The 14911-nt window shown below is 31.6% G+C and overlaps 2 protein-coding genes across 3 annotated transcripts in view; one reads left to right on the top strand and one right to left on the bottom strand.

Moving 5' to 3' along the window:
• Window positions 1–221: 221 nt before the first annotated feature.
• Upf3 (UPF3 regulator of nonsense mediated mRNA decay) lies at window positions 222–9125 on the top strand. 2 transcript variants are annotated; one of them, XM_090167910.1, is made up of 10 exons: window positions 270–312; window positions 1045–1161; window positions 1221–1267; window positions 1689–1795; window positions 2382–2488; window positions 4496–4723; window positions 5130–5428; window positions 6554–6990; window positions 8259–8502; window positions 8788–9125. In XM_090167910.1, exons 4-10 carry the CDS (start codon window positions 1716–1718, stop codon window positions 9040–9042), a joined length of 1650 nt encoding a protein of 549 aa, XP_090024036.1. In that variant the 5' UTR covers window positions 270–312; window positions 1045–1161; window positions 1221–1267; window positions 1689–1715; the 3' UTR covers window positions 9043–9125. The 2 variants fall into 2 exon arrangements, with proteins under 2 accessions (XP_090024035.1, XP_090024036.1); XM_090167909.1 differs by lacking the exon at window positions 1221–1267 and having other exon boundaries at window positions 222–312.
• A 1345-nt stretch (window positions 9126–10470) lies between these two features.
• Mpi (mannose phosphate isomerase) overlaps window positions 10471–14911 on the bottom strand; it is a 35032-nt gene continuing 30591 nt past the window's right edge. Inside the window, exons 5-8 of the mRNA XM_090167911.1 lie at window positions 14150–14332; window positions 13234–13386; window positions 12344–12546; window positions 10471–10810 (exon numbers count right to left, since the gene is read on the bottom strand). Of these exons, the coding sequence (XP_090024037.1) occupies window positions 10592–10810; window positions 12344–12546; window positions 13234–13386; window positions 14150–14332 (758 nt within the window). The 3' untranslated portion in view covers window positions 10471–10591. The remainder of the gene's footprint in view (window positions 10811–12343; window positions 12547–13233; window positions 13387–14149; window positions 14333–14911) is intronic.

Consider the following 14911-nt stretch of genomic DNA (forward strand, 5'->3'; position numbering starts at 1 on the left):
AAATTTTCGCCCTTTTTTGGTCTAAAAGTAGTTTTTTGGGATATTTTAAATTATGTTAAGGTAATTCTCATTGAAAACTTGATTTTCTATTTCGTTTCTATTGTGTAAAGACAATTTTAAACTTATTTGGATTTAGTTTGGTCTAAAATTATTTTTAGCCGCATCGAGTACCCTACTGTACGCTATATTTTATTTTTCCGACAATTAGAGATTTTGCCGAATTGACTCTGGTTGTAATAGTGTTAGATCGAGTCATTTAAAAATACATAGTTTTGTAAGGAAGATACATGTAATTATCATTTTAATTGGAAGGTAAGATAGTATTATATAAAAATTTATTTATTAAGTACTACCATTCTATCACCCCGAGTGTCGATGTCAATAAAACATTTAATAATCTATTCCTACTTAAATGAGTTTTTTTAGTGTTTGCTCTTGAAGTAATTAATCCAAGGTGTGCTGTAATATAAGCAAGTTTATAATATAATAAATATTATACATGTCATTAAAATAAAGATAATTGACCATGTTCCCTTCAAACGCTTATAGTGACATATCAAATTTTGAGAGCACTTTTGTTTGTTTTGCTGGTGTAATAATAGCCAGCAACTATCACTACCACCCTTTAAATGGCACTATATTCCCCGTGGGTTACTCGTAATGTTTCCTTTATTCTACCGGGATTTGAACTCTCATTACCAGGAACTAAAGAGAGCACACTTTTCGGTACTAGAGAATAAAAGTAAAGAAAATAATAATAAACACCGTAATAAGACACTAAATTATATCTATGATTACTGATTACAATTAATGTTTTCTAAATTTAATTTTAACTAAATTTTGAATTAAACGAGGATGTTTGTAAGCAATGATTGGTAAAACGATGTGATGTTTTTAATACATTTTTTTAGGTGAATAATTAAACTATAAATAAATATTCATCTTCTCAACCTGAAAATAAGACTAGTAATCTATCACATTCAATAGCCAATTGTATCCCTTTAAGACTGTTTTTATTCATTCATTCATTAACGTGAACTTCAGAAACTAAACGGATCTAGAATGACGCAAGACTCTTCAACATCCACACCTTTGGTCAAGCAGTCTATTGATGGCTCTAAATCAAGGGAGTCCAAAAGGGATAAAAATTTCCAAACTAAGGTAGGAATTAATGTCTCGTTTAACATTCAAATCATAAATGTTTTTGATGCACATTTCAGTTACCAACTCCACTAGCTGTATACGAAGTTTAAGTCCTATAGATAATGTATATCTTCGAAAAACATTTTTATTACAAACTAATAATTTATGTAACATAACCTCTCGTAAAATAATTTTTCTTTTTGAGATCTTGTTGAAGTGCCATCTGGATATTGAAAATCTGGCATATTTTTTTAAATTAAATGACTGGTTCAAATTTCATATGTTGTTTATAAGTGTTAAAATTTCTGTTGCTTGTACTAATGATAAGTTAGGGTTAATGCTTGCAAATATATTTGTTTTGAAACCCAATTATATACATATCAAAATGCATGTTATATGGAAGAATGGTTTCAGCTTTGGACGTTAGATATTAAACAATAATATGTAGCAAAAAAAGTGAAGCAATTAAAGGAATTGTATGTTCTATCTGCAATGTGTTCACCTACAATGTGTTCCAATACTCCAGAATTTTGTTTTGATTTTAGGTGGTCATTCGTAGGCTCCCTCCATCAATGACTGAACCACAATTTATAGAGCAAGTAGCTCCTGTACCACCAAACGACTACTTTAATTTCGTTAAAGCTGACTTGAGGTAAATGGTTGGTCTGTATTTATTTTTTGTGAGGCGTTAACACACTACAATTATATTTTAATGGGCTAGAGGTAAGAATTATCAAAACAGAGCTAAACCTATAAAGACGACATTTAACTCTAAGAGCAGATTGAGGGACTGAGCACTCATCATAATTGGTGTATAAGCTTATGGCTTTGACCAGATAATTAAATATGTTTACATTTAGAATAGGTGACAATCTGTGAAATTACACAGATTGACACCTATTAATATTCTCCAAAGTGACAAACTTATGGAACAATATTATAGACTTATGCTAAATGTCAGGAATCCATTCCTCTACTTGGAATACTTATCGCGGCAGAGTTTTGTCTCGATGTGGCTGACGTTTTTTTGACATAACTATGTTAACTTAACAAACAACTACGTGAGAGGGGATTTTTTATCTTCTAGGCTGGGCCAAAGCCGTCAGAGTGATCTTGCCATACGCGATACGGCAGGATAAGCATTCCAAGTAGAGGTGTAGATTCCTGTAAATGTATAATACTCTGTATTGTGTATATATCATTACGTAAAAAGTTAATCCCTTATTTTGAATTTTCAGCTTGGGAATTAATGCATTTTCAAGAGTTTACTTGAATTTTATCAACCAAGATGATGTATTCATTTTCAAAGACAAATTTGATGGATATGTCTTTATAGATACAAAAGGTATGATAAGATATCTCTGAAAACATATCTACACCACTTTTTGCATTAGATTTTCTGTGATATGGTAGTATTCGTCACTGCAATGACATTTATCTCTGTCACAGATCACAAAGGCAAAATTCCACATGATCCTGTTTTGAAAAATATCACTTGGTTGTCTTAATATCATTGTTGATGTAAACTTAATAGCATGGGTATAAACATGAGCTACTTATGAAGAACTGAACTTTTCGCCCGACCTGGCGTTCCTCGAACTAAATCTATAAAGACGGCACTTAATACTACTCGCCCCTCCTAAATTACGGTTCGCCCGGTCTACATCTAAAGCCTGGCTATGGCCCTGTTGCATTGTCACAAATAGAAGGTTTATTGGAAAAAATAGTTGAAATTTATCTAATTTCCAATATTTTAAAGAAAGATTAGTAATGTTACCCAAAAAAACGTAAAAGCATTAAGCGACATAAGCATGGATATATATAATACATTATATATATGCATGTTTGGAGTCTTTGCAGATTATTTTGAGCCTAAGCATAACTCTTCTAGGCTTGGTATGGGTTTTAATATTGCTGGTGCAATATCCTATTTCGACGACTTGTTCCATTTTCAGAAAGCGATCACTAAACCATATTGGTCATTTTCCCCAACCTTTTATTTTTTTAAACTACTCATTATTTAACTTCATCCTCACAAACTGAGCGAGTTAATAAATTTCAATAAAGTTACATTTACCTAGCTGACAAAAATTCTGACACACAAAATTCCTTCTCAATTTAGAGGTTTTCCATTGGCTTAAATACATATGTTAGTAGCCAATAGTGTAACTCCCAAAATTACTAGGATGAATAAAAAGGTTAAAATCTAACGTAGTCCACCTTTTTACTGTTTCGTGGTAAAACAAACTGTTAGTGAAGATTTTTGAATGGAATAAAGGTACAGTGGCATACTTATGAGTAATTATGTTACATATGCTCTAAATAATAACTATAACGTAAGCAGCATTTTTCCTGATTCATCTCTTTTCATTCTTATATATTTCCAATCTATGGGACAATTTTGAATCTATGTGACTAAAGAGTCCCTATTCTTACCCTCAAATACCAGATGCACTTGAATAGGATCTCTTTCGTTTTCGTGAGCGAAAGAGTGAGAAATGACAAAGACCAACACTGAAACTTGATGCTCTTCATCCATGTTAGGGAAAATGCTGCTTAAATATTAAAACCTCCAATAACTGAGGTTCATAAACAATTCAAGTTTTTTATTATTTACGAAGCACACTTTTTTGGTGGAAATTATATAGTTATACACTTTGAATGTCTAAGCGAGTATGATGATGGTGGTGATGATTCCAACTTAGACTTCCAACCATGCTGTTGCAACATTAAGCCTTGTCTTAAAGGGTTCCATTAGCCTTGTAAGGGGAGAAACTTGCGCCCCCCCTAGCCTGTCCGGATTTTGATTTCCGTTACCGCCACTAGAGGGCGCACGTCGCGCTAAACGAAATGTACGATGATCGTGCAGTATTCCTCCTCTAGTTCGCCAGTCTGTTTTAAAAAATTTCTTTTTTAACAATGTCAAGCAACGAAATTAATGGTTTATAATAAAATACATGATAAAAGAAAAGAAAATCAAACACAATTCGTTGAACAAGAACAACTTTCCATATTAATTCTAATTAAATTCCAATAAAAGCCAACTAGGCCAAGGTGACAAAAAGTCTGTTGCGACCAATATTGAAATCCGAATTTTTTTCTCCTTCCACATTTAAAAAAATAGAGCTATTTCACCCTCCCCCCCCCCCCTGTCATCCCCTTACGTGGCTGATGGAACCCTTTAAATAGAAGTTCACTTGCCTCCTTCGAACTTTTTTATCTGTTACAGTATGATGGCCAAGTGTAAATATATAATTTCCTGTTATCCATCTTTTTGTAGTTTTTATAGGCTTATAGGACATATATTCTTGAAATCATTATAATAATTAATTTTGATTTTTTAAATTACTAGGAAATGAGTATCCATCAATTGTAGAATTTGCGCCTTTTCAAAAAATACCCAAAAGGAGGTCTAAAAAGAGAGATGCCAAATGCGGCATCCTGGCTCAAGATCCTGAATATCTCAAATTTCTGAGTAACATTGAAAACCCTGATGAGGCAGAGGAAGGAGGAACTGGTCCATTACCATCAGCAGAGTCTTATTTGGAAGAAATTGAAGCCAGAGAAAGAGATCTTAAAGGCATGTCGCTTGTTTTTGACAAATTGATACTTACTTCACTAAAAGTGATCAGCAATTTTAGTGCTTTTGAAGAGGTGGTTGAGAAGATTTAGATGAATATAGTAAACATCTATTGGGCCTAGCAAGTATGTGTATAGACCAAAAATGCAACTTAGCAAGCTTACTTTAAAGTCATGAGAGTTATTCATTGAGTTAGCAAATTTAACCACGGGCTCTGGGGCTCATGTCACATAAGGCACGAGTTCATTTCGTTGTTTTTCTAACAAAAACAATACAAATCGGATGGTGGTTCCTTGAAAGCCTTTTAACTTCATAAATGAAACTTTGGTTCACTTACTTTAATTAATTTAAAAGTTTAATCATTAAAACAAATAATTTTTTTAAATTTTAAATTAAATAACTATAGATAATGGAGGAGCACCAAAGCAAACAACACCATTGATTGAATATCTCAAACAGCGTAAAATAGAGCGCCAAAGAGTTAGGGATGAGAAACGAGAGGAACGTAAGCGAAGGGAAATAGAGAAGAAAAAAGCTCGAGATGAAGAGAGGAGGAAAAAAAAATTAGCAAATTCAAACAGTCACGATAAAATAGATGGTTCAGATTCCACATCCAACAGAAGTGGTGGAGGACATTATTATTCCAATCTCAAAGATTCAAAGGATGTTCGTAAAGACGCGGATAACTCCAATATAAAGCTAACTGTAAGTTTTTAATTTTGGTTTATACCAAATTTCACAATACCCTGTATCAGAAGTATATGATATACTTCTTAGGAGAGAAGTAACCATCTGTTTCAGCTAATTTCTTAGCAAAACATGGATCTTTCAACACTTGATGGCTCAAAATTTACCATGTGTATTACTCTACCTACTGATATGAAATGTAAAAATTACACTCCTTGGCAGGGCCGTAGCCATGACATCGATATAGAGCGGGCGAACCATATTTTAGGAGGGGCGAATTGTCCCAAAAGGGGGCGTCGGAGTTGAGTTGCAGAAAAGGCTAGGTCGGGCGAAAGAGATCCCAGTACTGGCGCCGCCCGTACTGGCCCCCCTTGGACTACTGGCCTGCTCCTTGGGGTTTGAATTCATTAATATTTCCTGCGTGTGAGCCTGCGAAGATACATATTTCAAGCATTAGCTTTATAGGCAGATCTCTTGTATGATAAATATATTATTATAAAATTACAAATTATTAAAATATTTTCTATTTAAATAATTAACTCTAGCATTTTCTATGTATAAATTTTAATTGAGTGGCTATCAAGGGCAGATGTTACATATTTACATATGTCGCTAAATTTAATTTATAACTTAATTTGCTCTTCATTGGGATAAATTAATGAAACCCTAACCTTTGGGTTCTTTTACAGTTAATTAAACTGAATGCCGTTTAGCATAGATTTATACTTGAGGAGAATGACTATAATGATTTTATAATAATAGGGATTAAACCACCGAAATTAATGGAAGACTCAACTCACATTAAGATTGTGTGTGGAACTACTTACAATACAAAAGAGGCTGTTATACATACCTCATATCTAACATAGTAATAATATTAATAATTGTAATGTAATTCCTTGTGTTAAGATTTTTTTGAAGTGGGGGGTAGGAAGGAATGGAAAAATTCCCTGTAGCTGCCACTTCTTCAAATAGAATTGTATCCCCTCTGACAACCAAAATTCAAAATCTGAGCTACAAAAAATATCAATCAGTCCGAAGTTTTATCGATAGCTGGTAAAAAAAAGTCCACTCCTATTTATTTTAGTCTATTCATTTATGTCTTGAACTTTCAATGAAAAATATATATTTTTTAAAATTTAGCTGCTTAAAAATCCAGAAAGAGATGAAGGACGTCCTAGTACAAACTCATCACGAAATACTCACTCTAATTCCTATCATGATAATTATTCAAATCGAGAGAGACATAGTAATAGAGACCGAGTAGGAGAAGATGGCGAAAGATACGAAAGATATAGAAGCGATAGAGGAAATCGAGAACGAAGTGGTAGAGATAAAGAAAGAGATCCAGATAAACTGGAAAAGAATAAAGATGACACAATGGACAAGTCTGATAAAGATTCTGAGAGGTATGAGCAAGATAGTGGAAAATATAACAGAAATGATAGGGATAAAGATGAAAGGGACCGAAATGATAAAGGGTTCATGTCCCGAAGAGAACGAGAACGCCAGAGAGAAAAAGTTGCTGCAGCAAGGGAAAGGGAGAGAGCAAAGATTCAAAGAGAGAAAGAAGAGAAAAAGTAATTAAAATGTATTATTTGTTTACGCTTTAGTGGAGATTTCACATAAGTGTCAATTCTCTAGTTTTAACATGTTTAATTTTTACTGAGGCATTTTGGTTGGCTTCAGACCAAGTCAATAGGCTTAGTACATGATTTTTTGCCTAATCATAGTTGGGATCCCCTTACCAAAAAATAAGTTGGCTAAAAACCACTTAGGACAACTTGTATTTCAACTTGGTTTTCAGTTTGTATTTGGGACAAATGCCTACTTAAAAATAACTTAAATCCTCTTTATTAATCAACTTATTTCCAACTAAACCAGAATCAACATTTACATTTAACTACTTAAAAGCAACTTAAAAATATTATGTAATTTAGATCCAAACCCATATAATAATAATAATAATCAGCTAAGCTATACCCAAGGCACCCTTTAATGGTATTTGTAGCTAGAGAAAGATAACATTTCATGGCTGAAAATTTGCCATTGGTACTCAAAGCATAATATAAAATCATACCTTTTTCTTTATTTTTCCTATTGAGAGTGGAAGCATTATAAATTTAATGAACTTAATTTTTAATTACTCCACTCCATTCAACATCTGGCGTACGAAATTAGCTAATATGATTGGTTACCATTTCTGGTGTATTTTTTAGTATATAAATAGTTAGGCTTCGGATTTATGTTATATGCAAAACATTTTTGAAGCACTGCGCTAATAATTTTGTTAACTGCGATTGTGCCCATAGAAACTCGTTAGTAGAGATTTTCACTATCATTTTTAGCACGGTTCCCTTACCAAAAAGTAAGTTGGATTTTAGTTTGTATTTAGTTGGTATACACATTTTAGTTGATATTATGTTGGTTTTAAGTAATCTCAAGTTGTCAGCATATTTCAATAAACAAGTTAAAGGGGTAATAAGTTGTTATTAAGTTGGTGGGAAAATACTTTTTTCTCTAAGTAGGTAAAAGTAGGTAATTAGTTGGTTTTTAGTTTATATTATTTGGTATTTGTCTCAAATACAAACTTAAAATCAACTTTAAGTAGTTCCTTAACAACTTTTTTTGGTAAGGGTTGGCTCACCTAAAATGTTGCACTATTGTTGCATTTGTCAAAAATACTGACCAATATTTTTTAGTAAAGGTAGTTTAGTTTAATTGTGGAACTAGTTACTGGTGAGCTAATTGCTTCCTCTAAACATTTTCCTATACATTATGGAATGTATTAAAAAAATTGTTGTGTAGATAAAACCATTTATTAGAATAACATTTCTACTTTTTATAGAAATGCCAAAACAGAAGCTCATAAAGTGAAAGGATTTGCATCTAAGAGGGAAAGCTCTTCATCACAGTCAAGTAACATTCAAGGAGCTGGTGGAATTATCCCCGATGATCCCGCAATTGTTGCTGCAGCTATTGAAAAACCTAAATCATCTAGTTCTAGTTACGTGAATAATAACAATGAAGGAGGTAGTTCTTCAAGTGGAGAGAATAAAGATCCAAGAATGGAACGCCGTATTAGGAATAAAGTAAGTGAACAAGAACTTTTATTTTACTTAAACTCTCCATTTTCCAATTGTGTCGCACCCGTATCAGTTGTTTATCTTCTGAGAAAAGTGTAATTATAGTTACTGTGAATGTACATGCAATTTTACTTTAATGATTTAACTTATCATAAATAACATGTCAGTTGTTACTTTTATTGTGATAAAAAAGTTTTAAACGAGTCCTCATGCAATGTTTCAATTTGAATTAAATATTATTTTAGCCTAGGAGAATGGGTCTGCTATTTAATATCACCTTCCATATTTTAGGATAGACCGTCTTTGGAAATTTATCGCCCTGGCATGAGGCGCTTAAGTGGTACTCCTCAAGGTGGCTCTTCAAATTCTGGGAAAGTTGAATCGGGACAAGCTAATTCCCAAAATGATAACTCCGCTGACAATTCACCAAGAAGTTACAGTCCCTTGAATGAAGAACCATTTTTAACAGTTACTTGCGAATTAAGTTCTAATAAAGATAGTGCAGAACTTGAAAATCAAAGGTTGTCTGATGATATTGAATGTTAATATTCTGTCTGATATTATTGGAATCATATATATTGTTTGTAATGGCTTGTTGTAAAAATAAATGAGAAGAGATATCTATTAACCTATAAAGGTAGTATCATTTCCTCAAAATTAAAACCTGTGTTGAATTTTTAAATGTACCATTATTGATGTATTCTGGTTTCCATTCTTTAACAATTGAAAAATTAAGCATTTGATATTGCTAGGTTTTTTTTTTGTGAAATTAATGAAAAACAACTCTTGAAAGGGGTTTTCTAATAAGTCTTTCAGTTTCCCATTTTCATTAAAATTGACAAAGGTTAAAAATAAGGATTGTGTAGGTACAATTTGCTTAATTTTCAGAGTTTCAAAAATTTTCCGATTCCAAATCTCAAGACTTGGTTCTCCCTGCTTATTTCAAGAGATTTTCAATAACCAATTGTACCAACCCTTACCAAAAAATAAGTTGGATTTCAGTTTGTATTTAGTTTGTATACACATTATTAGTTGATATTGAGTTGGTATTAAGTAGGCTCAAGTTGTCAGCATATTTCAAGTTACTATTAAAGGGGTAATAAGTTGTTATTCAGTTGGTAGGAAAATACTGCTTTTGCTAAGTTTATAATTAGTTGGTTTTTAGTAGTCAGGAAATTACATAATATTTTTCAGTTGGTTTTTAGATGTTTCCCTAGTAGGATTCAAGTTGCTTTTAGTAGTTAAATGTAAATGTTGATTCTGGTTTAGTTGGAAATAAGTTGATTAATAAAGAGGATTTAAGTTATTTTTAAGTAGGCATTTGTCCCAAATACAAACTGAAAACCAAGTTGAAAAACAAGTTGTCCTAAGTGGTTTTTAGCCAACTTATTTTTTGGTAAGGGAAGCTTATACACTAGCTGTTACGTTCTTCCATGGACTAACCCTTGTTTACCCCCAATGCTGATATTCCCAAAACATCTTTCTTATTAATAATTAAATTAGATTGCATATATTGGTTTTCTGAAATTAGAAAATAGCTCAAAGCTCTAGAGATCACACCCCTTACCAAAAAATAAGTTGGTTTTTAGTTGGTATTTAGTTGGTATTCACATTTAAGTTGATATTAAGTTGGTTTTAAGTGGTCAGCATATTTCAGTAAACTAGTTAAGTTGGTAATAAGTTGGTTTTAAGTTGGTGGGAAAATGCCTTTTTCTTTAAGTTGGTATTTAGTTGGTTTTTAGTGGTCAGAAAATGACATATTATTTGTAAGTTGGTTTTAAGTAGGTTTTAAGTTGGTATTTGAGACAAATACCAACTTAAAGTATTTCCTAGACCACTTATTTTTTGGTAAGGGACTCAACATGTGATTGTACCTGTTTTAAGGAATTTTGGAAAGGACTATTACTTGGAACATATAATAATAACAAACTTGTTTAGTCACAAAATATATATTTACTTGTTGTATTTATTGAAAGGAAGTACATATTGTTACATTAACCCATGGTAAATATTTAAAAAACTTGAACATCAATATATTAACTAAACTAGCTTAATTTGGTTAAAAGTTACAAATTTTCTTAAAATAAATATAAAATTACATAAATGAAAAAGCTTGAAAGATTGACAATTTAGACTGTTTAGGAGCCTTAATTTCTAATTCCAAACCACATGAGACAAAAAATATTGAACCTGGACCGAATGAATAACTAATAGATTCCTCATCAGATGTCAATGTTCCTTCTCCTTCAACGACTAATATTATACTAGCAGTGTCTCGCTTCTTAATTTTTATGATATCTTCAGGAAAAGAAACCTGCAATTAAATTGGAAAATACAATTGTAAATACTACATTTAAGCTAAGATGTTTTCAATTTTTTAAATAATTTGGTTTAAATAATATTGTAACGCTATGGGGTTACAACTTTCTGCATATTTTTATTATGGTAGTTTAAAATTAAGAAGTCCTAACGAAAATTATACATGCATACCCTTACCAAAAAATAAGTTGGTATTCAGTTGGTATTCACATTTAAGTTGATATTAAGTTGGTTTTAAGTGGTCAGCATATTTCAGTAAACTAGTTAAGTTGGTAATAAGTTGGTTTTAAGTTGGTGGGAAAATGCCTTTTTCTTTAAGTTGGTATTTACTTGGTTTTTAGTGGTCAGAAAATTACATATTTTTTAAGTTGGTTTTAAGTGGTCTTTATTAAGTAACATTTTAAGTAAGTTTTAAGTTGGCTTTAAGTGGTCTTTATTAAGTAACATTTTAAGTAAGTTTTTAGTTGGGTTTAAGTTGTTTTTAAGTAGGTTTTTAGTTGGTATTTAGTTGGTATTTGTCTCAAATACAAACTTAAAACCAACTTAAATAGTTCTTAGACCACTTATTTTTTGGTAAGGGATACACTTGGATGTCTAAGCAAGTGTTGCGATCCTGATGATTTCTACAGAAACAGATGTAGTTTTCAGATGAAATCTTCAATTGCGCCATGTTATGCTAAGCTCTGTTTCAATTTGACATTTAGCTTTGTTTTAAAAAGATCAATATGTCTAGAAATCATTTATTGGCAAGTTTACTTATAAAGTAAATGGCATTAATTTTTTTCTGTGGTGTGGCTTTTAAGAGATGATACTTTTTAAAGCAAGTGCCGGCTCTATGTTGAGAAGCTCTTTTTTTCAACAGATGCTGCTAGTGTCAAATAACAACAAGATAGTTAAGCTACATTTTGACACAAATGTGGTACTTATAGGTACCCCTCGTGTTGATTGAATCATTTGTAAATTGGTCAAAAATATAAATTACAGTAATTTGAAACTATTTTTTACATGGGATATATAATTTAGGTTAAAACCCACTAAATAGAGTATAACTATAATACTCTACAATGGCTCTGACGACGTTATCATTTGACTATTTTGAATTCCTTTGCTATTAATAGATGGCACCACACACTCCACTAAAGTCGATTTTTTTTCTAAGAATTGGAAATGTGGTTTCTAATAATAGCCTTTTCATAATACAGGTGGCAGTGATAGCTAGAGTCGACAGTTGCTTTGAAATAGGTGTTACATCTTACATTCAATGTTGTTTATTGCCCTAGCTATTTCTCTAGGTTTATTCAAAGCACCTTTAGAAATTTGAAGGATCTCCATAATAATTAAGTTGCATTTGGTTAAATATAATCAACTTGACTTGTATACCTTTTAGTATATTTCGAATATAAGAACTTCTTTTTTCAGATATCAAAGTTAAATAAATCTAGAGTAGTTTATTATTTAAAGTTTTAACACAATATTATGTAAATTAATAATATCAGGCTAGAAAAAATAAATGTTAAAAAAAATTAACCTTGATATGAACTAAGGCAAAATCAGGAACTTCTGGTTTGAATAATGTAGCATTTGAGCTTTCTTCAATTCCTTTAAAGATATTTTCATCTGAACTCTTCATTTCGTATGTCAGCATAGAACAAAGAGTGTCAACGTCTTTTAGTTTTGGTGTCAAACCAGCTCTTACAACATTATCTGAACAAGCCATGCATTCAACACAATCTGAAAAACATTATACTAGTAAGTAACGAGGAATGGCTGATTGTGCAATATTGTATTGTAAGTAATGTGACACTAGTATGCGTTAACATTTTTGCAGTGGTTGCTTTTTGTAATGGTCACTCTTTGGGGCTCTCAGTAAAAGCACAAGAAACATCTTTTAATTGTTTAAAACATTATGATTTACTGAATCACCTAGCTGGTTTCAAAAAAAAATTATAACATTTTTTAAACGCACGAAGGTATATGTTTCAAGTGAAAAACATTAACAGTATATGCAGATTAATATGATACTGTAAGGGACTCGATAGAGGGCGCCGCTAGAAAGAGTAAATCCCCTGGTGCCGAAAGTATAATCAAAACAAAAAAAACATATATAAAGAGAGCCCCTGTAAGAGACGTGTGGCAGAACAGAGCAGAGAGAGAGAAGAGAGCTAGGGGACCCGTCTAAAATAGATGAAAGGATTGCTTGAAGGAGGAATTGTGAGTCTGAAATAAAATTACCTTTGTTAACCTAAACTGAAGTGTCCCTCATTTTAATAAAGATAAAATAGTAGTGTAATATCTCTAACGTGAAGAGTGTTCATTACAATACGATATATTATAAACTTATGCTTCAAATTGTTTATTAATGTTTAGAAATTATGATTGTTGTGGTTTCTATTAAGTAAATAAATATTGCATAAATACCTCCTTTCAAATAGGCATGAGGTTCATTAGCAGCCAGATAAATAGCTTGACCAGGTTGCAAAGTCAAATAGTTAAAAAAGAATAAACCAAGGCATCCTATATCACCAGGAAATTCTTCAGAAATCCGTAAGAACAAAGACTCATGAGACGACTCTAGGAAACAATTATGAGATACATTATATTGTAATTTTGTACCGCAAGGATAATTAAAAGTATAATAGTTAAATGGTGTTGGTAGGAAAACCGAAGGTCACAGGTGTGATTCTTTCCAAAGCCTAAACATATAATAGACCTCATCCATGACAAATCCAATACAATTGGCCATACCAAACTTCTCATACTTTCAATATAATGAAGCTTATGAGAAAATGGAGGAACCAGAATTGAGTACACACTTGACTTTCCAGGTTGCTTTGCAGCTTTTTCTAATGATATAATAAATGATTCCATATTTGCAAAATTTCATCAGGCGAGAATGTTATGTATTATTTGTCTATGCTCAAGGTAATTTATTTTTTACTCTACAGCATTAAATGCTTGCACTCTTCTATTAAAATTAATTCAAGAATATATGAGGCAACCTGTTTACAAAAGCAAGAACTACTATCAAACTGAAAAAAATTGCAGTTCAAAAAGTATTTTTTTTCACACAATCTAACAATTTTTCTTTTCATGATTCATTAAATTCAATAAATAGTCAAATTAAGCTTTTATTTAAGTTGCACAATTAAGAGTTAAATCAAACTTTTTCATAACTAATATATAATTTTCTCAGAAGATAAAATGTAACATTATTTAACAAGATACTAGATGATGTTAAACAATTTTGAAAATGGATATTTCAATAGAGATCACACTACCAGTGCTAAAGGTAGACTCAAATTCTCAGTAGCCTAAATACGTTGATTATACTCACTATTAGCTTTATGTTTCAAACGCTCTGAAAGACAGGTTATGATTGGTTGGTATATTGACTCAGGACAGGTCATTAAATCTTTGAAACTTTTTTGTAATATCTTAGATTTGTCCGAGGATGATGAGTTTTGGAGAAATAAAGTTGAATTTTCTTCACCAACAGCTTTGATCAGCTCAGGTACATCTGTAAAAATACATAAGTATAATATTAATTTTGGCTCACATATCAATCATATTAGAGGCCTATTTTTTAAAATCACAAAAAAGAAAAGATTTGAGGTTTGCAAACTATTTGAAAATACCAAATTCTTTTTTCCTATCTTTTCGAATATTCGACTATTTGATCAAGAAAAACGAATATTCGCGAACTTTCCCAAGAGATATTCGATTCGACGAATCGAATATTCGATTTGGTATTCGATCGAATATTTTGCACACCCCTAGAAAAGATTAAAATATATCGAGTTTAGAAAAATCACAAATAACTTTTGAACAATTGGGCAGCCTTATTATTAGCTTCAAGTTGAACTGCACAATTATAAATGTACGAAAACTTTCAACCGCCATATTATTTTACTGACAAAATTTTTGTCCATTGCATTGTGTTGTATTTGTAATCTGATGACAAATGGCCCAACCAATTTGCATATTATGCAAATCTGTTATTGTGATAAAAAAAAAACAAATATAAACTAGATAGCTTACTAGCTCAGTTGGTTCTAGTAATTTTCTAATAGCATTTTCCATTTCTCTGTCAGTTGAA

This window comes from Leiobunum rupestre, chromosome 3 (assembly GCF_980474605.1).
Source record: "Leiobunum rupestre chromosome 3, qqLeiRupe1.1.hap1, whole genome shotgun sequence".
In the NCBI taxonomy this organism is placed as follows: Eukaryota; Metazoa; Arthropoda; class Arachnida; order Opiliones; family Sclerosomatidae; genus Leiobunum; species Leiobunum rupestre.

Excerpts from the sequence above, each read along its gene's own strand:
- Upf3 (XM_090167909.1), top strand. The coding sequence starts at position 1,063 with ATGACGCAAGACTCTTCAACATCCACACCTTTGGTCAAGCAGTCTATT. Across the intron at positions 5,429-6,553 it reads ACTCCAATATAAAGCTAACT|CTGCTTAAAAATCCAGAAAG; the intron begins GTAAGTTTTTAA and ends TTTAAAATTTAG. Across the intron at positions 6,991-8,258 it reads AGAGAGAAAGAAGAGAAAAA|AAATGCCAAAACAGAAGCTC; the intron begins GTAATTAAAATG and ends TACTTTTTATAG.